This window comes from Cydia pomonella, chromosome 15 (genome assembly GCF_033807575.1).
Source record: "Cydia pomonella isolate Wapato2018A chromosome 15, ilCydPomo1, whole genome shotgun sequence".
Taxonomy (NCBI): domain Eukaryota; kingdom Metazoa; phylum Arthropoda; class Insecta; order Lepidoptera; family Tortricidae; genus Cydia; species Cydia pomonella.
In genome coordinates, this window is record NC_084717.1 from 6,096,335 (window position 1) to 6,123,805 (window position 27,471).

General features: G+C 36.3%; 1 protein-coding gene and 1 non-coding gene across 3 annotated transcripts in view; both read left to right on the plus strand.

Annotated features, from left to right (window-relative positions):
- LOC133525645 (visual system homeobox 2-like) overlaps positions 1–27,471 on the plus strand; it is a 139,610-nt gene that overhangs the window by 16,363 nt on the left and 95,776 nt on the right. For both annotated transcript variants that reach the window (XM_061861971.1, XM_061861972.1), the window contains exon 2: positions 22,689–22,739. In XM_061861971.1, coding sequence (XP_061717955.1) covers positions 22,689–22,739 — 51 coding nt within the window. The remainder of the gene's footprint in view (positions 1–22,688; positions 22,740–27,471) is intronic.
- Trnar-acg (transfer RNA arginine (anticodon ACG)) lies at positions 6,619–6,691 on the plus strand. The gene has a single exon. It is a non-coding gene; the product is annotated as a tRNA-Arg (tRNA).

Genomic DNA, 27,471 nt, shown 5'->3' on the forward strand with positions numbered 1-27,471 from the left:
TCTAATGCTACACCAAGCGGTTGTTTTGTGTTTGCGAATAAGGATATTTATTTATGGTGAAGGTTTTGTTTCAGCTAGCTTTCGACCTTAGTTTTTATAAAGTAGGTATACTTTTGGGTTCTTTATTTTATAATTTGGTATAAGTACCTATAAGTTGAGTGAATATGTATGAACACTAATATCTAAAATTTTGGCGGCCTAAGGATAATTATTTATCCTCCTGAGATCCAGACGCAGTTTTGTTGTTGAATTTGGAACCTTTTGTTAATGAAAGAAAGTTTATAATTAGATTGTAGAATATGTGTTAATTGACGACCTGGGTAATCAATAAACATTATACGACAATATTACACAAATTGAAGTCCCACAGTAAGCTTAATAAGGCTTGTGTTGTGGGTACTTAGAGAACGATATATATAATGTATGTATAAATAAGATATTTATGAATACTCAAATACATAGAAAACACCCATGACTCAGGAACAAATATACGTGCTCATCACACAATGGCCTTACCAGGATTTGAGCCTGGGACCATCGGCTCCATAGGCAGGGTACCCACTAGGCCAGACCGGTCGTGAAAGTATTGCCGACCGACTTTATTATTATAACTATAATTGGGGGATTTTACGGTTTCAAAAAGATACGATACGTTTAATTATCTAATTTCATATTTCTAAAAGATTCATTAATTAAAACATTTAATTAAATTTACACGTTAGTATAGGAATAAATCGTGTCGTCGTAATTGGTCGGCGCGGTGCGCAGATTGCTTTGTTATTCCATTACTGTGTAATTAAGGCTTTGTAAGCGCAAAAGTAGCCTTTAAATCACTTTGGGGAATTTAAACCGAAAAAACGGCTTTGACAGACGAAACGACAAATACTGCATTACTTTGGTACATATAGAATAATATTATATTTTTAAATGAACAATTCTTGTATATATATATATATTATATATTTCGGGGATCTCGAAAACAGCTCTAACGATTTCGATGAAACTTGGTATATGGGGGTTTTCGGGGGCGAATCGATCTAGCTAAGTTTTATCCTTAGGAAAACGCGCATTTTTGAGTTTTTATATGTTTTCCGAGCGAAGCTCGGTCAACCAGATATTGTTATTTATATGTGCTTAAACATATTTAGTTTTCACATTAAATTAGCCTAGCTACCTATAATTTAAAAGCAATTGCTTAATAGATTAGGGAAAAAGATTGCAGCAGAAAGAGGCAGCCTAGCGGTAAGAGCGTGCGACTTTCAACCCGGAGGTCGCAGGATCAAACCCCGGCTCGTACTAATAAGTTCATCGGAACGATATATCATTTGATATTTACCAGTCGCTTTTTCATGAAGGAACACTTCGTAAGGAAACCGAACTAATCACAATACTAGTTTACCCTCTGGGTCTACCTGGGCGCGTAGCCAGCGTGCCAATCGTTTACTGTCGCACTAATACGGAGGAGTAATATAGAGTTGACTACGCTACGCTAATACGGAGCGTTTACAATTGGCACGTTGGCTAAGCACCCTGGTCAGATGGCAATCGCATACGTAAAAAATAGTGTCCCCAGAAAAACCCCAGACTCCTATCGGCCTTGGCAAAAAGCCAAGCGATGTTCCAACGCGAAGATCATGATGATAGCTTTGGGATTATGCTTCAATCCTACTTTTGAATCATTTGGGTTGCAATCGTGACACGTACAGTGAGCGGCGAAATTACGAATGAATTCATTGATAAATTCGCCATTCGCTTTTACGGCTAATGGTATGAACTAGTTTCTCGAAACATTTGTAGAAAATAATGATGAAAGAAAGCATGCGGAAAACTATAGACCACATAACCATGTACATGATACAGCTTTAAAGATCACACGTGTTTGGCCGAGACGCTCATTTCAAGGATTTTACGCAGCAGTAAAAAGGGGAGAAGGGATTAATAAAAGAAGGTTGGTGAGGCGATAAAAGTAGCTATCGCACTGTGATGCCTTCGGAGCTGTTTGCATAATTGAATACTGTTAAAAAACAAGTTTATTTGTACCATTTACAGATAGGTCCTGGCCGGACTCGTCGGTGTGGAATCGATACTCAGTATGTTTTGATTGGCTCGAAATCGCGGGAGCGGAGAGCACCCCCGCATTCGCGCCTGATGGTAGCTGGACTAATACCGCACCGTTTCCTTACTAACGAGTCGGAGGCCCTACCGCGAAAAACGATTTTGCATATTCGAGCGATAAAGAAACAGGGAAAGATATATATTTTCGTTTTTCGCGGTTCGCTCCAATATGAAAGAGCGATAGAGAGACAGATAATGATTCCGATTTTCGTTTTTCGCTTTAGGGCCTCAGGAAAGAGACTAATTCAAGAGATGGATGTATCGTTAAAAATGGATGGTAGCCAATGGAGCAAGTTGTCTAGGAGATCCTAAAGGGATAGGCCAAGGTCAAGGATCAAGAGCTAAGAGAGGAGACTGATCTACTTCCAAGAAGTTTACATAAGCATTAGTATTACCTAAAGGAAATGAATTCCACTGTAGGTATGGTTCCATCATAAACTACGACCAAACTCAGAAGTGAAACAAGTAGACCTTGTTGAGGAAGTAAGCTCTTCAGCATACATAGCGACTGCACATCCATGACCTAGTAACCACTCAAACCTGTCGGTTGTTTAACTTTCTTTATCTCTGCAGAAATATTTATCTATCTTACGACCAAAAGCGCACCTTTAATAAGGCACCCTTTATCTGAAGGCGCCGCAGTTTTCATTAAGTAGGCATCTACATTCTTACAGCCAAAAAGCTGCTCCATTTCTCACCAGTGTTATCTAGAACAAAACTGCGGAATCCCAATTAAACGTACCCTTTTAAACTCCTATCAATTGTCTTAATAAAACTGAGTCCCCCATTCACTCCTAGACCGCGGTGCCTCTATTCTTAGCCAAGACATAACTGTAAAGAGCCACTAATTGCGGCCTAATCAAGTGTTAATTAATTAACTTTCAAGCTATTCTGGACCTTATTGTAAGCGGTTAAGGGCGCCCTCATTAGGTTACCTCATTTGCGAGGCCGGAAGGTCTCCGAGATCTAAGGGTCGAAGTGCACTGAGTGCAGCTGAGAAATGTGGCGTTACATGGGTAGAAAATCCATCCAAGATTTTTTTTTTTAACTTATGATAGATGGAAATTCTTGAAAAGACACTTTTATCGGAATTCAGACAAAGAGGTTAGATGAATAATAAGCTAAATTCTTCACGAACACTATTTTAGAATTAGGTACTACAAGAATCTCAAACCTCACCTACTTAATATTTTGCCAAAAGAAGTCTGTTTAATAAAATTAAACTGTAAGTTAAAGTTAGAGATTTAAAAGTATATTGTTACAGGCTTTGCGTTATTAAAAAAATAACGATACGACATTAAAACGCATAAAACGAAAATATAGCGAAAAAAGTGATCACAGAATTTAGCAGCGAATTAGAAACAGTTTTAGAGCAATTTGAAATGTCTAAACATACCCAACAAGTAAAAAATAGGTAGATATCAGCCCTCGTGTTAATTAATTTACCTAGTCACAGACTTATAAGTGAAGTCTTTCTGAATCAGGACCAATTAAAATTTAAACACCTTCGAAAATGTCCTTTAGGCCCTCAGAAGTTGGCGACATCGCGTTTGTCTGTGAACGCGGCCCAATTTGGCGGCACCGGGGCTCCTGGTCGGGACGGAAGCGCCCGGGGCTCCGCGGGACCGTATGGGCGTATGTTGGAGGTGGTTTGTAGGGAGATGCGACTTTTGGATTAGGAGGGCTTTTGGAGTATTGTTAATTACCCGCTGTGATGATGTGTGGGTATCTAATTTAAATTGACAGTCTTAGCTTGTTTATTGTCTGCATAAATATTTATTTATTAGACAAAGATTTAGTTATGATCACAAAAAATGGCGCCTGCAGAAGGTAAATCTTTGCTAGTAGATTTATATAGTAACATAACATCAATCTCATGAATGTTGATCACGATGATGATGGAAACAATGAAGCAATTTTTAGTCCAACGTCCATAAGCACACACACAAGCGCACGTCGGCATGCGTGTGTTTACGAGCGGCGGGCGCCCGGCGAATGCCAATTGGGTTTTTTATCGTGCCCGCCAGGCGTGACGACTTGCAGCCTGCCAGAGAACGTGCACTGTAAAAAACCTAGCAGTATAGATTCAAGATCAATTCGTTTTATTTTATTTTGCGTGTCAATTTTACTATGCAGTGAAATGAAGTCATAAATCCAATTAATGTAATATAATTTAGAGTTTTTAAACCCTTTGGGTTTTTTTATCGAACTTGGCAGGCATAGCGACTTTCATTCTGTCTGAGTTACTGTGAGAAAAATGTCAACATGGACTGTATTTTTTTTAAATCAGAACGATACTAAATAAACCACCTGTCTTATTGTATGGCTTGAAGGTACTTTAAAAATTCTAGGTACTTATTGGCTGGATATTTATTATTCGTTTTATTAATGTATTTTATTAAAAAAAATTTTTTTTTGGTACAAGCCTTTATCGCTAATTGTACATTTCTTTCCAGAGGCAGCTACTCATCGAGATCATTCCAACAAGTCCAAACTTAATTAGCATGAGTTGGTTTATCACAGAGTCCCATCGCCACCTCCTGTCTCCATCAGATCAGCTCCATGTAATCATAATTCATAATATTGTAATGTCATCTGATTTTAATATGTATGCAAAATTTTATTTCAATCGGAAATCGGGAAGTGGTCCACGTTTAACTTGCAAGATTTGACCCGTACTAACATACATTGCAAGTTAAATAAAAGCTTGTAAAATCAACACGATTGACATATAAGCAAGGCGCTCAACGTTTGGAATGGAAAGAAAATTAACTTAGTATTTAGCTGTTATTACTAAATTATATTCCCATTCTTCTTTCCCTTTTCTAAAATTTCCACTTATCGTTATTATAAATCATGACTCTATAGGTGTTGAATCATAATTTTGCTATCCAGCCATCCAACATATCAAATAAACTCATTCAAATATTTTTACGATTTCTAAGCCAAACAAGATTGGAGTTAAAAAAATGCAAAAAAAATCCCATTCAAACTCAAGCCTAACTTCGTCCATTGTATAAAGAGCTCGCGAATCGTTTCTAGGGACCGCAATTCTATAAACATTTCATATTAAATTGAGGACCGGGGGAGCTCTGTCTTGGTTGGTTTTTTCGTGGAGTATTGTCAAGTGCGCCCAGCGTAAATTGAGCTGCGTCCTGGCTTGTACTGTCCCCTTTTCCCTCCAATTTTCATCTTGCCAGGGGGGGCAGGAAGGTCATGGTATGTTTGGGTTAGCGCTCAGAGCTGGTGTGAACTAGTGCACTCTTCACACGTACTACAATGCTCCCTAACTGCCTGCTATTAACCCTGTTCAACCCTTTCGGGAGGGATAGTGATGTTCTTAAATATTTGCCGAGCGGTTACTCATTGTCCGTTTGATCGACAAATAAACGGGATACCTACTGCAAATGTTTAGGGACTTGCTCAGACTAACTAAACTAAACTATGTAATATAAGTATATTGTATCTGTAGCTACACCACATGTATATTCTATCTGCATCAAATCACTAGATAACGTTTCAAGATATAGGTGTTCATTTCGTGATATTGAGACTTTCGAACAATTCGAACCTGACCGGTTATTTTGCCAATTTTTTACCTACTTATATAGGTAGGTACCTACTTAATAAACTACTTTACAGGTGTTACGGGTATAAAATAATTAGGGTATCAATAAAAAAAAGTTTTGTAAAGTTAAAAATATTACGAACCGTATAAGTCTTACCTTACTTGCGTTTTTCGAATTAACAACCTCCTTTTTTTTTAATTCAATTATAACAGGCACTGTCGGTAAATACGTAAGTAAACATTTCTCGATTTGAAATGGCTCGAATAATTAATCGACTGCTAATCAATCACGTGTTCATCCCATCCCTACCTACAGCTTCACACCTCGCCCGCGGCCGGTACCGAGTCCCTCAAACAAAACTCAACTTAAACACCCTCATTATAAAGCTCTAATTCCATTTCACGAAAACATATTTTTGTAAACCATTTCAATAAAACCTTATGCCTGAGAAATAAGGTTCTGTATTGAATGTTCGTAAATGACAATTCGATAAAACAAAGGTTTCTGTGCCGGGGCATTAAGACCGGTTTTTGCAAATCATTGAGCTGACAATTGTTCAATCTTTCAATTAACCTAATACGCCTACAAGTGTGCCTGTAGCCTTTAATTACTTTGCTATTGAAAAAGAAAAAATCGATAGGATGTTTTAAGGTGATGATTAACTTCATTGAGACGTCAGGCTTTTTTACTAATTATGTAAAAAAAGTTTTTTTTAAATATTTTTATTTAGATCTGTGTCTCCGTGATAATAAAATATTTGAGTGAGAGAACCAACCTCAAACTTTTATCTAATGAGTGCTGGCTGATAATTATAATAAATAAATTCGTATTTCATTCAAGACATGATGACGTATGTCACTTTGAATATTAACCTAAAAATAAATACAGATATAGGTACCGATGGCAGTGGTTAATTTCGCATTTGTAGTTATCTGGCCTTGTGGCGCAACGGATAACGCGTCTGACTACGGATCAGAAGATTCCAGGTTCGAATCCTGGCAAGGTCGCGCTAATTTGTCTTTTTGCTTTTTTTTTTTAAGGCTATCCATTAAATTTTACTAATTGATGCCGATTCGATTCGAGATGACTACGTATTTATTTTTCTGTTCAAGTTTACTTAAGGAGATCGGTATCATGAAATATACAGAATATATTCTAAAAACATTTTTATTTCGCGTTGTCTCATATTTCTGGTTGTATCATAAAATTCATAAACATTTAGTGCCCTGCCGATATCAACATGAAGAATAATTTTATAAAATACATATTATTATGTACAGTACCTACATAATTTTGTTCAGTTACAGTTCATCTGAAAACATTTTTTTTATCGAAGTCACACATTTAAGTACTTCTACTCCGTTATTACCATAATCTTAACAATAGCCATAAATATCTCAACCAAAAAAACTTAACCCTCCAGCAGCGGAGGCGTAACACGCTACTATTTAATTTAGTTAACCCTTTCACGGCATTGTGTCGCAAATCCCCGTAGTGACAAAAGCCATTATTGAATCCACGGTTGTGACACTGTTGTGACAGTATTTGGTGACACTTCCGAATTGACAAAAGAAAAGTTACCATTGTGTTCATACAAATTATAAGAATAAGTGATTCATTCATAGTAAGGTAGAAGTACTAGTGCTCGACGCTGCCCTAGTCACCGACATGGGCACTTTATTTCATGGAAATATAGGTTAAATTTGAACAACAACGATTTTTCTGTATTCGAACTTAATTTTTGTCACTTTGAAATAAAGTGCCCATGTCGAGTACTAGTGCAGCGTTGAGCACTAGTACTTCTACCTTATGTCCTGTTTGGGTATTAGAAAGTCATACACGGTGTAAGAAAATAGTGTTCCGTACAGTTTTAATATTACCCCCGTACAATTTAGATGTATCTACTTAATTTTTTTTATGGTTATGATGTTATGAATCATGTAAGAGCTGGTCGTGATTGGATCCGGAAGTCACGAAAGTTTTATTATCATCGAATAGTATACAGGGTGTTTATTCAGTCACCTGCAATAATTTACGAGCTGAATATATAGGTCATATTGAGCAACTTTTACTATGGGACCAACCCCGAAACCGCGAAAAAAAATTTACTCTCCCATAGATCAAGGTCAGACAGCCAAAATGTATCAAATTGCCAATTTTTTTTTTCGCGATTTCGGGGTTGGTCCCATAGACAAAGTTGCCGAGTATGACCTATATATTGATATATTCACCCCGTAAATTATAAGTACACATTTTAAGTGTTTCGTTTCTTAAACTTTGAATTTATAAACCCATTCCCGATAGATCTTACCTGCAAAATACTCGTACATTTTCTTAGAGGTATGTTGAAAGCAAAAAACACTATTAAATACAACACTGAATGTTGTTTTAAATCCAAGTAAATTATAGGGCAATTTTGACAACTTTCTGTATCACTTCCCAGAATCTGATATTTTGAAGAAATATCAAGTGTTTGTATAGGCTACTGGGTTAATCGTGTTTTTAGTCCAGCTAGTCAAGATGGATGACTAGGAGATATTGGTTCAAGTGCTTCATAGAAGAAATCAGTTTTTACAAGTGCCAATTTGGTTTTATTCTAAGGCGACGGGAAATAAAATAAAAAAAAGTCTTTAATCATCTTATGTTAATAATTGGCTAATTTATTGAAATGACAGTAGAACTAACTATTTAGGTTAGGTATCTGTGGGAGAACAGAGCCCCTAGTGTACATTTATTCGATAGCGAAACGTGACGTACGCGTTTGCGTTAAGTCTCATTTTGTATGGCATTTAGAAACAGCGCACCAAGCGGAACGTTTTGGAAACTTAAAATCCCATACAAAATGAAACTTAACGAAAACGCGTACGTCACGTTTCGCTATCGAATAAATTTACACTAGGGGTACAGATGATTTTGTTATCTAAGTTAATAATTTGACAAAGAATGAGCATAGCTTCCTATATTTTACTTAGTTGGCAGCAAACCTGTGATAACTCGGGGCACATTCTAAGGATTTGATATCGATAAAAAATGTCGATATATAATAAATATAATAATACATGTGCTCATTGAAAATTCTCGACATAGTTTTGATAAAGAACTCCTTTCAGGCATATTTTACAAAATAAAAAAGCTTTGTCTCGAAATGGTTTATTTACCTACTGGTATTTTTATGACTTAAGGTAAATTTCACTTTTTAAGTACGTTTACCAATAAATAAAGATGGAGTAATGTTTAGGAAATAATAAATAACGATATAAAATGATCAGTATAAAACATTTAGTGCCAAAGTGGAAATACTAACCTGGCTAAATAAAAAAAATTGTTCCAAAAAACACCATTTTCGGATTTAAGAAGCAGTATAGCAAAGCGATTTTGTATAAAAATCATTATTTTGTTGAACATTTAGATGTTGACAGTAACATCGATATATTTAATTGTCGATAAAATATTTTGCTACGTCACTTTTGTATAAGTGCCCCGAGTTATCCCAGGTTTGTTGGGAGTTTTCAGAAAATAGTGTACTCGATTATGTATGTATGTATGTATGTCACTTTATTGCACATTAACAGGTTAACATAAAACAGACAAAACAAAACAAAAAAATTGTTATGTACAAAGGCGAACTTATCCCTAAAGGGATCTCTTCCAGCTAACCTTTAGAAAATGCGAAAGGATCAAACACTAACAGGTGAAAGACAAATCAATATTAACAGTAGCTATATGAGAATTTTGGATTACTGTGAGTTGTTAAGAAAAAATAATTGCTGTTAGTTTTGTAACCATAATTATAGTCTGTGCGGATACAGAAGAGTTGTAGAATGTATTGGATGCCATACATTTCACGACTCTTCTCTTTCCGCACAGACTCTAAGCATTAAATTACTATAATACTGGGTTTTCGTGTTCCATTCATAAACTATAAGCGATATTACAATGTAAAAAACGCAAAAAGGCGATTTCCGTAAAGATTTAAGTAATGCTTAGTTGTCGTTACAAAACTGACAGCGATTAACTTTTCTTACACTGAAAAAAATAGATAGCCGAACTGGTTTTGTAACTTTACTAAATAACTAAACTACGGTTATAAGAAAATAAACTTTGCATAAATTTACAAACTTATTTTGTAGTGTATACCCAGTACCTGAACACTGATAGCCAAACACGGTTTTGTAACATATAACACATAGTTCGCAAGTCCCAATTTTTGTGTAAACAGTAACCAATATTTTGTTACAGTTATGCAAACATTTCTTTCAGTGTAACAACTCACGCTAATTGTATACAATATTTTCTGAAAACTCACAGTTACGAAATAAACAATTCTAAGTAATTTAATATTTAACTCTTGCACTTGTCCTTTCCACCTACAATGAAACTTCACACGTCATGCCCCTATCAATTACAGAGGAATTTAATTTCAATTGTCGTCAAAAGCCAATAAAAGTGGCATTACCGCAGCTTAGACGGTTATGAGCGCTGACTTGTGACAGGATTAGTGGGAAAGAGACAAGAAAGTAAGGGTGCGACTGCGATGATATGGTAAAAAGTATTTTGAGCCAATATATACTACTTAAAGGTATTTAAACCGTAATTTTAAAAATATATATTGTAAAAAAAAACTTGATATACAATAGAGTAAATCCATTGGGGGTTTAAATAAATACAATTTAAAATATTTTCATAGGAAAATAGAAGATTTAATTTGTTCTTAGAGTGATACTCGCAAAATTATAACTTTATCTACACATTTTCTCGAGATGACTACGGAGAGGTGTGCCGTTTTCGAGAACATTCTCCCTTTTGTATGGGAAATGTTCTCACTCGAGAATATTTTCCATAGTAAAAGGAGAACGTTCTCGAGAACGGCACAACTATAACTTCCTACTCAATCTAGGGATGTAATATGTAGGTGTAGGTCCCAATACTTACTGAGTATTAGCAAAACCTTTAGTTAAACAATTATAGATTGCTCTGTTTACGTCCAAACATTGATGTAAAATAATTATTTATTTATTACCAATTACGAGAACGCGTGACAATCATACCGCTTAAAGGACAATGCTAACTAATCCCACTTGCATGGTACCTTTGTTCAATAATCGAAAGGTCATATCTCCCTAAACTTTCCATACTCACATACAACATTTTAGCATTACTGATATCCATAGCAATAAGGTCATTTGAGTATACTAGTTTGGTACCGACTTAAGACTTTTTGGAATGGATTGGTTGCAAGTGGCGCCCGTTTTAGGGATTAGCGAACCCTCGATATTAATTTATCGAGTCCATTTATTAACATTCCTGGCAGTTAATGCTTGGGGGTGCTTATGGGCCCGTGTGGGGCTCATAATGGCGCGAGTAGGGCTCGGAACACGCGAAATTAGTTGTAGGTGATAGAATTTTCATTATATGGTAAAGTAGCATTGAGAGATTAATGCATGATCCAAGCAACTCTTTTTATTATTAATAGTGAACTTTTTCTAGCAAAAACGAGATTGACAAAATTAAATATCAACATAACTGTTATCGGTACGTAACTAAATATGATATTGGATGAAATAATTCGTTAATTTTTTGCAGTAAACGTAATCCTACCTCTTACGGTTTTCTGCTGTTATATTCAGAAATCGGGTCCGTCTATCTCGTCAAATTTTTTGACCTATTAAAAAAAAATGAAAATAAGCGGCATACTTACTAGGTTGATTAGGCACGAAATTTACAGTGATTGAATAAAAGATCGGCGCTTAACCAAGTGGCTAGATCATTACACTCTGGATAATCTAACTTTGCTTAAACTTGGCACGAAGAATACATACATATACTTATAAAACATAATTTACTTCAGACAACTGATAATTTTTAAAATTATAAATAATACAATACAATTATAGTAATTAAATACAATTAGGTACAATTAAAAACTATAGTTAAAATTTAATATTAAATAAATAACATGGGATTAAATTAAATTTACGATTAAAACTAACATGTAAGCCTCCTTACCTCCTCCTGTGGTCCTCACCAGTGCCTCAAAAGACCACTGTCCCATCTAACTACTAGCCACTATGGCCCGGAGGCTTGACATGAAAACTTAGCGTGGTCCGTCTCTACCGAGATTAACAGGAAAGGGGACGGCCGTTTCTCCATACAAACGTAGTCCCCATTTTCCTCTCTGGATAGTAACATAATGGAAAATATTATTACATAATTTCATGTATATTAAACATAACTGCCCCTACGTTTGACTTTTTTCGATTTATTGTAAAAATTAGGAGTGAATAATAGATTTCATACAAACTTTTAAATGCTCCTAACTCTTATAATAATTAGAACATCGAAAAAAATCAAACGTAGGGGCATAGCTGTGGTTGATATGCAACAAATCGTGTCAAAATGTTTTGAATAATGTTAATATCCAGAGAGGAAAATGAGGACTATGTTTGTATGAAAAGGCGATTTCGCACGGGTCCTCCACTTTCGACTTAAGATATAAAAGACTAATTGTAGAGCAGGACCTAAATAAAATGTAGAGCAATTTTATTTTAAGGAATACAGCTTGCGAACCGAATATATTTACGGCTATAGTAAGTACTTTAGACCAGAATCGGTAGAAGTGGCTCAACGGAGATCGAATCTAGGTCGCTCCATTACTTGCCAACTCGCCGGGCTTTTGGCCAGAGTAGAAATAAAAACAGTATCTCAACTCAACTATTGTGTGGCATGAGCTTACGGTGCCTGCACTTATGGCGAATGCACGATTAAGTCACACCGTCTTTTATCAATCAAGTTGACTAGCCAAGATGTAAATCGTACATCGACAAACGCCGATAAAATAAGAAAAAATATATCGGGATGACGGATAAAACTAAAAGTCATAGGCATCTTTCCACATTATGTCACTTTCGATTGGCGTTTTCTATCAACTATTGTCACTAGGCTAGCCCCCAGCTTTTATATTTGTTTACTAGAATTGTAACGTACTCGAGAACGTTCTCCGTTTTGCATGGATAATGTTTTCGTTCGAACCATATTTCCCATAGTAAACGGAGAACATTCTCGAGAAAGGCACAACTCTATTCTTTACCGCTTACCACAGACCTTAACGAACTCTGGCTCTACCTTTGTACTCGTAGGTATAGATAGGATAGAGTCTAATCATCAATTAATATTAGCTGTCGGCCCGATTTGAAGAATGATTAAAACACGATTAAAATCTTGGAAAAATCTTTAAAAGATCGATAACTAAACGACACGTCGAAATTGACGTTTATAATTCGTCAAAATTGATAAAATAACGATGCGATACGATATCGATACGGTATCTACGATATTTCTAACGTCAAAGTGACATTGGTTGCCCGAATCGAGCTGCTTCTGTCAATTATACGTCATAGAAATGATATCTAAATGAGAACTTATCTAAACCATAACTTATTGTTATCGATGTTATCGTATCTCATTCTTCGAATCGGGCCGTAAATCATATGATCTTGAGAGGTGACGGTGATCGGTGAGGTGAAAATTAGATAACCAGTATGAGAACTAACAGATGTAAAGATATTAAATAATAAAATTAAACTTTATAGCCCTTAACTTTTGGATATGTCTACAGGAAAGACGACAACACAGTTTTGTGTTTGACCCATCTATACTGTTTAAAAGTTACTGTGTCAGACGAACACTGCAGTTCCGAGGGACGAGACGCAGCATAAACGTCTACCGATCGGATAACGGCAAAGTGAACAGCTTAATCTGTATGCTCGACGGTTCTCTGAAAACTGTTTTGCTTACAAATAGCGCGAAAAATAAGCTGGATGCAAATTGTGGTTAGTTTTTAAATGGCAAATATGGACATGCGCGTTGCCAACTCTTAAAAACCTGTATACTTACTCCTTTTTTGAATTCCTTACTGTAGTCCTTCGATAAAACCTCGGCGGGAAAAATGGCTATAATTCCTTAAAGAAGAGAAAGTCTATAATCTATTTTCCGTAACTTATTATTTGAAAAGATGTTTCTGATTCCAGATGGATTCCTACTTTTCGATTGTTGTAAAACAATTGTCAGTTTGGCTATGGTACAACAACAGGAGCCAGCTTGCATGTAAATATTGCCCGGCTACGCTGACATAGCACTACTGTTTACCATAAACAACGCTCCAATATCCTACTTTTCCACAAATTATCCCCGTACGCAGCCCGTGGAGAGGGCACGCGTGTCGCCGAATAAATGACGTTTAGGCAAGATGGCGCCGTGCGCGCGCATACGCGAAGGCTACGCTGTAAACAGCCACTTTTCTTTAATTAACTAGATGTTTGTGAAAACGAGGAGTTTTTTTACGTGTTTTTATTATCTTTAAAACTCATGAATTGATTACTATTTCAACGGATTATGTTAGTTTTGCGACTTGAGTTATCTGAGCCGGTTAACTAGCTATTTCTACCCACATTAATTAGAAGTGTAAGAATAGTTTAACAGTAATATAAATGAAATGTTATTATGCATTGTCTGCACGTTAGTATTAAGTATTTATAAAAATATTGTGTTCTCATGTAAGTGAATTTTGTAAATTCTTAATGAGAATAAAGTTCTTAAACCATAAACCATATTATATACCTAATCGCGAATAATGAATATTTAAAATACATGTCGACATTATTTTGATCTGTTGTGTTTGAACTGTTCGTGGTCAGCGAGCGGGAGACTAAAAAAAATTAACTATCAAAATTACAGTGTATAAAACTACTCAGCACATACAAAAATAATGAAAAAAAAAACATTTTAAGGCTAGTTATACAATATGCAACAAAGGCTTATACAGCTAATTATAGTTACCATCGTTCCAAAATTAAAGCGCTTACCTTAAGATGAATGGAATGCAAAAATTAATCAAAAATAAAAGATTTAGGTAGCCATAGAAATAAATATGGAATTACTTTTTTGTGTCCCATATGTATGAGTATAACCTATCTATAGTTATATCATTGTAGGTACCTAACACAGTTGTGTAACGCCATGTTACTGTTATGTGTTAGGTATTAGCTATCAGAGGGTGTCGCAAATAAGAAGTATACATTTCGTTTTTAAATTTTAACTATATAAAGTTCAAAAATTATTAAGTATTGTTAAGTATTATTCAGGGTTGGCAAATACATGCGGAACATAATGTCTGACATATTTCCACCTCTAACAGTAAGTAAGCCCTTATCATCGCAATTTTCAGCATATTTTCGGCGTTATCTTAATAAATTTGTGTCGAATAGTCGGTTTTAACTGTTTAAATTTCATCAGCTTGTGCAAAATTTGGCGAATTTGGGTGCCAATCACTGTCACTCCTCAAAATTAATCGAGAAAACAACGTGTTTTTTTAAACAACACTAAAATTTGAGAAAAAATTGCTTGCTGCTAGAGGTAGACATTTGTTAAAAATTATCGTCCATATACAATTGCCACCCCTGAATATTATATTTAGTCAATTTTGCACTTAATATTATGACAATTTAAAAACAATGTGTATCACTCTTACTTCCTTACCCTGTACTTGTCCCACCCTGTATGTCTTTTTGTTAGTTCACTAACCTGCGGTTAAACTTCAATTTTTCGGTGAGATTGCAATTCGTTTGAATGTAATGACTTGTTGTTACACTACTCAAAACTATCTCTCTCACTCAGAAACGCCTTAATTATAATTTAATAAATAAAATATGCTTCACAATTAGCAAATATGCAATGGGAGCTGCCAACCCATTTCATGATTAGAAACCTCATTGTCATATAATGATTCATTGAAGCCATTCAGTCAATCATCTAGAATGCGAGCTATTATCGACCATGACTTTGACATCTTCATCAAAATGCCGTAAACATGTATGAGACTGAATGGCATTTACGCTGTTCTAATTAGAATATCCTCCTAAGACCCACAGTCCTACCTTTAGTACTTCGTCAGTTCAATGAAATTTAAATCATATCTAATTGGAACAGAGTCGCTTTTGCATTGTTTTGTTCAAACAACGCAAAATAAACTCAATTTCCTACAAAATAGGTTCAAATTTCAATGGCATTGATTTTTTCGTTGGTATGGCTAGGCCTTAGGAGGTTATTACAATTAAGTGAAGAAACCCGATACGTGGGTCGTTAGATGTTTGATTTGTCTGTAAACACCTTAGATGTATGCGGGTATGTTCAGGGCTTTTTGTGATTTGATTAACGGCTTAATTTGAGTACGAATGAGATGGAGGTATTTTATGGGAGTGCTTGTTAATACTTGTTATGTGTCGACGTGTCGGTGTGATGCATGCTCTTAATTCAAGACAAAAAATACTTTGCGGCTGTTCAAAAGCTGGCCGACTTTCTCGCCTGGCTATAGAGAGTTTTTAATTGTTTGATAATGATAACATAAAAAAAGTTTAAATGAAATTAAAAATGGATAGGTTATAAATCTGATGATCTCTATTGCTGTGTATTTTCACATGTTAAGTGTTCTATGGACAACACAATAAAAATTAACGAAACATACTAAAAAAAACCAAAACATTCCGAATTTAATTCCAATTAAATTTTTCGTTCATTGACACAGTTCTCCATATATGTGCATTAAATATATTTTTGATCTAATTTTTCTACGTCATAACTGCTTTTACGGAACAGACCTACTGAAATATTATTGAATACACATATGTAATATAATATTAGATAAATTCTTGTCGAATTTTAGACACTCCTATGTGGAGAGGAGGTTGTCGGATGTCACTTTTGCCACAATGCTAATTTGAGGCATCTCGGCCGGGCGTAGTGTCGCCTAAATCTCGGCTTTAATAAAGTTTTCCGTCTCTCCAAGTCTCCACTGTAGCATTCTAGGCAAAAAAAAACTGCGAAATTTAGCATTATTGTACTTACCTACACTTTTAGTCTATTTTCAAATAAATTATAAAAAGTTACAGGTCATAATGTAGTATATACATGTCTCGAGTCGTCATGGTGACGTCACGGTCAGTAGATGTTAGACCGGCGAGCAGAGTGGTCGTACCGCGTGAGGTTTGTGTTAGCGAATCGTCAGAAATTCATTATATCGTATGATTTACTGGTGAATACAGTACATTACACATACAACGAAAATTAAACTTTTATTTGAGGTAAAGCAACACATTAGACATTCGTCTGTAAGTATTTTCACAAGTTAAATTAACATTTGCCTACTATTCTCACAGCGCACAAAGAAATGAACGCGGGCGGTATCCACGGAAATTAGGTTAATACCCATTTTATACCCAATTTAACCTCTGTGGGACAAAAAACAGCCCATACTGTAACCAGACACCATTGAAGAATCTCTTGACGTATTGAGTGCCTGTCGCGTACTAAGCTCTATTCTTCACGAGGTTAGACCAGGAGTCAAGGATAAATTCCCTTATCCAGTTATTTAGCCCTTTTCCAGGATAATACCTATTTATCTTAAATTTAATACATTAAAAATTTACAGTATTGTAGAATCCTTCATAAGGCTTGTTTTGTAGATTTTTATTAATATCTTCTGGAAAGACGGTATTTAATATTAAAAATAAAAATTAAATGTAAAATAAAATCTATCTACGTAGTTTTTTTATCAATATAATACTTTTTAAACTGTTTTAATTTTAAAGATTCTTTAGTAATTTGCTCAACTTCATAACATAATTAATCAAATAATACCAATAATATCCGAATACATTGGCACAAGTGAAATAAGAATTTATAATCGATCATTCTATTTAAAGTTTTATAAAACTCCTTTACTGCAATGGTATATACACAATGGTGTATACAGTATGTACAGTATACATATGTATATACATCATAATGATGATGTACAAACTTCTGTGCAACAGCTTAGGTGAGGTGACTGTTACTAGGTACTTTCTTGCTTGGTACCTATGTTTTTAATATTGTCAGAATGTATGGTTGATCACACGCCGACGTTTCGATGCACTAGTCTTGTTGGCGGATGTCTAATATCCCAGCAAAGTCAATAGTTAAGTAAATTTCTACTCTTACATTTACTCATAAATGCCTAGTACAAGAGCACCGTGACAGTATCTCGCCCACGAGGTAGACTACTTGTCTCTCTATAATTGATACAGTTAGAAAAAGACGGGTAGTCTACGTCGCGCGCAAGATACTGTCGCGATGTTTTAGTGGTTTTGCAGAGCTTCGCTGTTTATGCAGACGAATAATACGAATATGCACCGAAAAAATATTCACGAAGTAAATTTTCTTCGTCTACCTCCCGGAGTATAAGTGGCCGCGCTAATCTGCCCATTGTTGTCGCAACCCGACACCTATTGTGCGCGTGCGCCACCCGACACCACGCGAATTGGTTACTCCCCTCAATTAAACGTCTAACAAAACGTCTTACGTTAATTTGACGTAATTTGGGATGAATAGGATTTTTTGCGATTGACCAGTGGGAGTATTTTTAAAGAGACTTGTCACCACACACATCGCACACTAAACGTTTTTTGATCATCATCGCCCCCTGTATCAGTCCATAACTATGCGGTTAGAGTCAGACCAAGATAAGTTGGCAGCGATTTTAGCAGCCCAAACAGTGCAAGTGTTATTTTAAACGTCAAACTTCTATGAAATTATGACGCTTACTTAACATTTGCACAGGCTGGGCTATCAAAATAGCTGCCAATTTATGTTGGTCTGACTCTAAGAGGAATTTCTCCCGTGGACGCTCTGGATGTGGAATGAGCTCCATGATGAGGTTTTCTCGAGGTACATACTATAGTATGGGGTTCTTCAAAAAATGAGAGTAGGTACAGGTCGACAACGCGCATATAACACCCGTAGAGTTACAGCCGTCAGTAAGCTAAGGTGACCGCTTACCATCTGGTGGGCCGTATGCTTGTTTGCCACCGACGTGGTATTTAAAGAAAAACATAGACCTTTTCCATGACAACGCCACTGAGCTCGATCTTCAGCTCATCTACCCGCTACGTTACGAATATCAAGCCCCACATAGAAGACAATACATGTACCATGCAGATGCACTGACAAAAGTCTTATAAAAATTTGGCATGATTTGATATGTTGGGAACGGGATGATTTGGGATGTTGGGAATGGGATAATTTGGGTCTGGGTACTCTAAGCTATGCCAAATTTTCTTACGTATAATAGGTACAATTTATTTATATGTATAATTGTTTCGTTACTTAAGTTTATCTTAGGATACCTATAAATAAATAAATATTATAGGACATTCCTACACAGATTGACTAAGTCCAACGGTAAGCTCAAGAAGGTTTGTGTGGTGAGTATTCAGACAAAGATATATATAATATACAAATACTTCAATACATAGAAAACACGCATGACTCAGGAACAAATACCCGTGCTCATCACACAAATAAATGCCCTTACTGGGATTCGGACCTAGGACTATCGGCTTCATAGGCAGGGTCACTACCCACCAGGCCAGACCGGTCGTCATGTATGTATTTTCAGTTCAAAACTCGTAACTTCCTAAAAGGTAAAATTGACAAAAATGACAAATTACTTTATTCAGCTATTCAGGGTAATAATAGTCAGAATTTTCGGCAGAAACCGGTAGGCACTTTGCCAAACAAATTAATGTATTAAAACATTCCGCTACTAGAGGAAGCCACTGTGCCAATCTTCAACACGCTTAGATCTAATTTTGGCGTGGGGTGGCTCAGGGGTGGCAAGTACCGGGCACAACACCTCGGTTCGCCGGGGTCTCTCCCAGTCGTCGTCGGCAACATCAAGGGTCTGTTGGGCTTCTTGGTAGAGTTGGGTTGGCAAGAGTAGTGCCGACAACCCACCACGCAAAATAGGCGCGATTAATTGACGTCGAGTTCCGGAAACCAAGCCCTATCTATAACCTATAGATCTCATTTTAATTGGATCAGTAACTTCAAGTTACTATCAGGATCAGTAACGCAATGCGTACTGATTCAACACGCGCCTAACGGATATTGGAGCGTCGTGACAAATCCAATGCGTATTAGATTTTGGTCTTTTAGAACAGAGGCTAAAGGTGGTTTTAAGTGTTGTTTCTATTAAATAAAATATAAAACTGTTCTTTTCGCCTAAACGTGTCATGTATCTACTGATGTATATAATAAAAATAATAATTGAAGATTAGGTACATATTATCAAAAGTTAACAAATAATTAGTTATTAAATATTAAGAATCTACGGAACAAACATGCTTTTTTTCTGATCTAATTCGGTTATTTAAAAATTATTTTACTATAGTTATGATAGTTCTTTTATTTTGTTAGTAATAATATAAAATAAAATATTTATTGACAGTAACAATATACATAATGGATACTAAAATTAAAACTAAACTAGCCATAAAATAAAACTACTTAAAAATTAAACTAATATTAAATAAAACTAAAATTAAAAGATATATATACTAATAAACAAATCAGTTATTTATTTTGTTGTATATATTACCTATGTACATATGTATTTACAAAGGTTGAGACTTTAAAATGAGCATATAAATTCGAGTTGGTTAGTTAACATGTTTATATTTTGAATTCAAATTACCAATTCCCATAAAATTGCAGCCGTCACATATTCAACCAGCATGACTCTCCACTTGCTATTCTAACAGTTTCCAAGTCGATAATTACGCCGAATGTTGTTCCTGGCCGCGGTCCCTTTTCAACACCCCACTCAAGAAGGAGACAGCGCTATTATTTCACGACAATGCCTGTCACACGCACCAGTTCACGTATTTATTTATTTTGCACGTAATTGAGGAAGTGTTTTACTCGCTTTGTGTTTTTCTTCATATCGTGGGTAAGCGGTAGTGTTATGGACATCTGCGTTTGCAACGTTTTTATGATATAGGTGGCAAATGAGCAGAAGGATCGCCTGATGGTAAACGTTTACCGCCGCCCATGGACACCCGCAACACCAGAGGGGTTGAAAGTGCGTTATCGGCCTTTAAGATGGGAGTACGCTCTTTTCTTGAAGGTTTGAAGGTCGTATTGGTCCGGAAATTCTGCAGGCGACAGTTCATTCGACAGTCTAGCTGTGTGTTGTGCGTATATTGGTCTGACGTCTGCATGGGTTATTACCTATTAGGTAGTTTTACCAGTGTATGTGTACCTGCCATTATACATGTTGCACACATGACATGCCTAAAAATAGCTACTTACGAGTATTAATCCCGGATGGGTTTTACTGAACACCGGCTCGTACTTTAACGAAACATTATATTGAATTTGACGTAATGTAATGCGGTCGGCAGCATGACTGAAGCAGTATTGCGGCGCTATTTTACTGCTGACTATGGAGTGTGGAATTAAAAGGAGTGAAATCTCTTATGGTAGAACTGTTGCAAAATGTCCAGTTGTCAGCTATAAATAATAGTTCCAAATCCCTCCAGAGTAGCGCTAGACTCGCTAGAGTAGCTAAGAACCTAGGCGTTATTGACGGAGTGAAGTGCGCTGTCTATAATTTGATTTTTGGTTTAAGTATTCTAGGTATTGTAGCGCCACCTATTCAAGGTTTTTTGATGACACTTTTTGGTACATGGAGATTTCATTCCTTACCTCCACCTTCCATACTGCTGACTGCATTACTGCCACAAACGTCAAAAACGATGTTGCTGTCCGAATTTTTGGCAGAGAACGCAGTTGGCAGTAGGTAATGTCGCGTACTAATACTGTAACAGTAATGCTAGGCCTTTGCCCAGCAGTGGGATACTAAATTAGGCTAACAAAAAAAATGCGGGGTCGGATTACATAATAATAAAGTACATGCTAATGCTATTAGTGAATTTACTATTTTAGATATAAGCTAGTTATAGTAATCATCTGTATATATCCATTATGTATATTGTTATTGTCAATAAATAGAATATTTACATACAAAATCACATATAGTATTCGCTTGTATTTTATTATGCAATTGGCCCCTTGTGTACCTAGTCTGAATCCGACCAGTAATACTACGAGTATGAAATATTATTTCATATTTACCAATAAAAATCATCAGGAATTCGCATACCTACATATGTGAAGGAATTCAATATTGTGTGTGAAGTGAATGGGGTCGTATTACAAATATATGAAGCTCGAATGTTTATTATCCTGATCATTTTGATTTAATATTAACTATAATTTCATTAATTTTGACGACCGGTCTGGCCTAGTGGGTAGTGACTAGTGAGGGTTCGAGTCCCGATAAGGGCATTTATTTATGTGATGAGCACAGATATTTGTTCCTGAGTCATGGGTATTTTCAATGTAAGTATACTGTATGTATTTATATATATTATAGTCATAGTCATTTATTAATAATATTATTAATATTACATGTCAGGTTATTAATCAAGGCATTATTCAGTAACAATATAGCATTTAATATTTCGATAGGTACATGTCAATTATTCAATTAAATAATTTATTTTAATTCCATACATACAATTATCATTACAGGCTAATTAGATACATTACAAAAAAAAATATTAAATTGCACTTATAAATTATTAAGAAATTATTAAAAAAATCTTTAATATCGTAAAAAGAGTAGCCTAAAAGCCATTCTCTTATTTTTTTATATTTATGTACTACCCACATTTTTATCTCCGCTGGGAGCTTGTTTAGGTCCTACATGTGACATAATTTTAGACGACTTGGTCAGTTTGATGGGATGGCTGCGGAGATGAGTTTTTATACGCATGTATATAATAGTCGTCCCATAGTACACGCTTTGCTTATTTTGGGGCTAGGTCTGTGTAAGATTGTCCCCAAATAGTTATTTATTTATGTTGGTAACAGGAGTTTATTATACTTGTGCCAAAATTAAACACTTCTAAGAAACCCCATTAAATTAAGACAGTACAAATGCTCCCCAGTTTAAAATAAGCTATAAAATTAAGGGAATTTAAAACGCACCGCCGGGGTCCCAGGAATGTGTCCGTATAATTACAGCGTAATTGCATAATGAATTAACTGTTTGTCGGTTTGTTGCAGGCTTCCCGCAGATCAAGTCGCCCTACAGCCCTTCGCAGCCGCATCTCTCAGGTTGGTTACTTTTATATTATGCTCCTGTCAAAAATTTGCCATTCATACAGCAACCATGACAACTTACTGAGCATATCTGCTCCCAAGCATCTTACCACAGATAAATTCGTAATTCGATTATTTAAGTAAGACATTGTTATCCGTTTTACGGCGTACGCTGCGGACAGCTTCATTACGCATCTTACACGACATTATGCAGCCTCGTAAGCCCTCACGTGTAGTACAATCGTCATCAGAAGTAGATGTCAGACTACGCGTCAAAAATATCTAACATTCTTTAATAGCTTAACATAAAAGCATGCCTCTATAGGTAAAGCCTGATCAGAAATATATGATCATTGTCAAGAGGGCGCTGTTATTCTCATGAGTTCCAATGAAATTCCGCTAAAAGGCGCGTGATAGTCATTTCAAGTGGTATATGTCAAATAGGTTAAAAGTGTACATACGACACACTTAAGGGTGATAACGATTAATAGGTTCATCTATGCTACCGATTAATCTACTAATCTAGTTACAGTTTCGCGGCTCCAATTTGTCAGATCAACAGAAAACGATCCGCCTATCGGCTGTCTACCTTCTCAGCCCAGCCACGGCCCTAAGTTGATTAAGCAATTTCTTAGCCCAGCGACCTAGGTATAGCGGCGGCCGCACTGATAGCGCACAATACATCCAGTGATTTAGGAAAGTGGCTGAGAGGGCACCCCCTCCCCCTCTCCCGTCCCGCACCCCGCGCCCCTGCACCCCACTCCCTTTGTCTCCGTAATGAATCCGCCAAACACCAACCGTCACCGCGCAGTCGCCCGAACTAACCAATATCATAGATCACAACACGGCTGATAGCTTATCGGAATACCCACCCTCGATCAACGGGTTTAGAGTTCGGTTTCAATTGGCCGGACCTGAAAGTTAAGCTATTTTTGGTGCATCTGAATCAGGAATTTGCTTAGGACGTGAGGTTTTAGAAAATATCCTGTTAAATGTAAATTAGAGAGGTCGAGATAAAGATATAACGGTGCGCTCGCAAAATGCTTAATAAATAAGTTTAATTCTTTCGCTCGCGATTTTACTTTAGTTCCAATATGACAGTTCTATTCCTTTTTTCGATGACGTGTGCACACCTGACGTCCCCGCCCGGCGGCCATTTTGCCATTTGTAAAAATCGCTTTCGCCGCCATTTCTGCGTGGAATTTCATATTTCGAACGCCGCGGGGCGCTGGTTTTGAATTCGCATTGTTTCTAAAACAATGCCGTTGGCCGTTTGCAAGCCATTGTTTAGACGTCGCCATTTTTAATTTGAAAATTGGGGCCCAAGTTATGTACGGAGTGAAAAGGCATGTGTTGTGTAAACAGGTCGGGGCGGCGCTGCCTGAAAGTCAGCCATGTTTTTTGGCATTGTTTATGGGTATGACGTCACTGCAAGGGAATCCCCGTAGGGTCGGTAAGGGTCAGAAGTTTCAATTGTTTAGCGAAAAGCCATTTTGAATTCGCCGTGAACAGTGCTATCGATTCAATTGCTTGCGTAAATATTGCACTTCGCGGTTGACCTATTTTTTACCTACGAAAACTAAAAACTCTACCCTTCCCTGACTTTCAGCATGAAGAGAGTCAAACTATGCACAATACAATTCACTACAAATTACTATCTTCTTAAATAGGTTGTTATTATAACTCTCTAAACAAAGGAGTACCTGATAACAACGATACTTCTCATAAGACAAGTCTCACAGAGAAGAAAGATTTTTTCAAGGAAACAATCAATTTAATTCTGAGAAAAGAGTATTTGTTAAGCCTAGAACTTTACCTACTTGATTAATTCCAATCCAATCTTAATGATGTTACAAGGATGTTACTTTAAGATGTAACAGGTTTTTGCTCCATTTTTTCTTTTTCCGTTCTCATCTTACCTAATCCAGGCGGCGACAAGCAATCAAACAAACTAGTTAATACGATATTAAGTGGTCGGAACCACAGGCTCTCCCTTACCGACACATTATCAAGGAAATATTTTTTTCTACCAAGACAAGTAGCAACTGTGAGTGCGGCGCCAAAAACAAACGTCTCTCATCACTCACTTTAAGTCTTAATGCCTTGTAATAGAGTTATTAGTTGCTCAGTACGACGATATATCCTTAGTTTGTCAGGCGTGAAAAAGGCAAATATTTTCTTTCAGCCTCTGTAAGTCTTATACTCCTAGTGTTAAAGTTGAATTCTGCTTAATCTAATGGCACACAGGATGGTGTCGCAGGGTGTCGGGTGTCACAGAGGCGACAGTGTAAGCGTCGACAGCTTGTAATAACAAGCGATATATTAGTGTTTGTGGTCGCCACACTGATTTAGTGTATCAAGTGACTGGTTGAAGAAAGTCGGCGACAATCTTTAAAGTCAATATTTGGATAAGTCGGAGCAACTTAAGAGGTGCACCTGTATGTTAGTAAGTATCAACTTATAGAGATAAGTTTACTCCTTGATTTAGATGTTTGACTCGTAGAATAGAATACTGAGCAATTAAGCCTGTTCACGAGTTATGAAGTAGCAAGATCGATGTGAAACATGTTGATAACTGATCATCAAGAGGTTTTACTTTATATAAAAAACAAAAATATCCACAAACTTGAATCATGCCCAAAAAATATCCCCAGTTCTTGTTCTATGCATCTCACTCGTACCCGCATATTAGTGCAAGCGAAATGTATAGAAAGTAATTTACGTTATGTCAATATCAAAACTGGTGGTAGCCGTACTTGTGTCCGTTGCTGAGAGCCTACTGCGAACCACGTACGACGTGTTGGCTCTCTGTCGCACTTGTAAATTCGTACGTAAGTGTGACAGGGAGGCAACACGTCGAACATGGTTCGCGGTAGCCCCTCTGATTTAGCAGAGCTTAATGAATTTTACACTCAAAATAACTTTATTGCCAAAACAATTATATCAGCACTTAATAGCAGTAAAGTTATCTCAAGCAAGATACATTATAGAGTTAGCAAGGGGCACTCCACAGATTGATTTGGCAACGAGTGTAGTGCAAACTGCGCTAATTGCGAGCTCCGGTTACCGGGTTCGATTCCCGTTCATTAACCGAACTCTGTTCAATATTTGTTACATATTATTTACTTGGGGTGATGTTTAGCTTAAGAGACTGTTTAATTGATAAGAAATCTAGGTAACATTGTTGTTATGCGAATTTTCCACGCCCGGCTTGGGCGGCTTGGGGAAACTAGTGAAAATTCCAGACAAATTAAATTTCACTAAATAACTGAAAAATGGTTCTGCTAAATTGACGTAGAAACTTTTTGGACACCATAAATTTTTTGAGACTTAGGTGAAACAGGGTGTTCTTCTAGAACATAGTTTGTTTTGGTCGGGGTAAAACGAACATGGACCACGTTGCCCCGGTATTCATTTTACCCCATCTCACCTTATACATCTATACTAATTAATTATACATAACAAATATACACAAATATGAGTATATCAAATTTATTGCCAACAAAAAAAACTAGGTACCTATACCTAACAGAAAAAAGGTAAAAATAATAAGTTTTATAATAATTAGAATATAGGGCTTAAATCCTCGTAATTATATTAAGCTCAATACTAGTATTGTAACAATTTTAATATGGGGGGGGGTTTAGGGTCGACAACGCGCATTTAACTCCTCTGGAACATAAGCTACGGCGACTGCTTACCATCAAGCGGGCCGTATGCTAGTTTACCACCGACTTAGTATAAATAATAATAAGTTATAAATTATAATTAGTAAAAATGTAAACCTCTTTCAATAAATATTAAAAATGTAAATTGTAGATCATAGCTAAAAACTTCAACAAAAATACGAGCTCCAATATAACACGTTAATTAATTGTAACCGCGAACAACGTATAAAAGTAAGTAAATATCGTTTTTACCGTGGAATCAGAACACGCTGCGTCACACACAGTTAACCATTTCTTGACCTTATTGCAGAGAGATAAGGTCTAATTTCTACTACTTATTCTCTCGAATGTCATGCGATATGGTGCGGTAATTGTGCATCGGAGGAGACGATATAATTTGGATGGAAAACATACCAGTTGGGTTGTTTAGAAATATTCTCATAGTAATAATATAAAGAAATTGAAAACCAAAGGTTCTAGTCCATCAACCTATCGTTATTTACAAGACATTACACTCTGGCAACCTCACATTGCATTTTGGAATATTTTTTTACACTGGAATTTAGTAGAGAACTGGTACTTAGTTTGTACTTGAAAAAATATACCTCTTTCGTTAGGGAGTACAAGCCAAATGAAGTTCGGGTTGCTATAGGGCATCTCTCTAGCAACCCCTACCAAAATCCAGCATACTAGGTATTTACTTTTTCAGCATACGAGTAGCTGGAAAAATAGGACTCACAATTTTATACTCAAATAATCTAGTTTTGGAAACTAGAAGATTCTCTTAAAATACTATACCTTATAAAAAAAACTTCAATGCGAATTATCTTATATAGGAACTTATAATAACTTATAGCTTAAGGTTTAGGAAGCTTATTACAGGTTTTCTTACCGACAACACCTAAATCGGTCCGTTACCAAATTTTACTTGTTACATTAACCACCACAGAAGCTGAATACATAGTTAAATACAGCACCAACATAATTGCTTCAACACAATTCGCTAACCTAATAAAACTTTCCCCGGAGATTCCCAATCTAGCTCATGCCGCACAAAGCCTCCCCCCCGAATTAAGCAC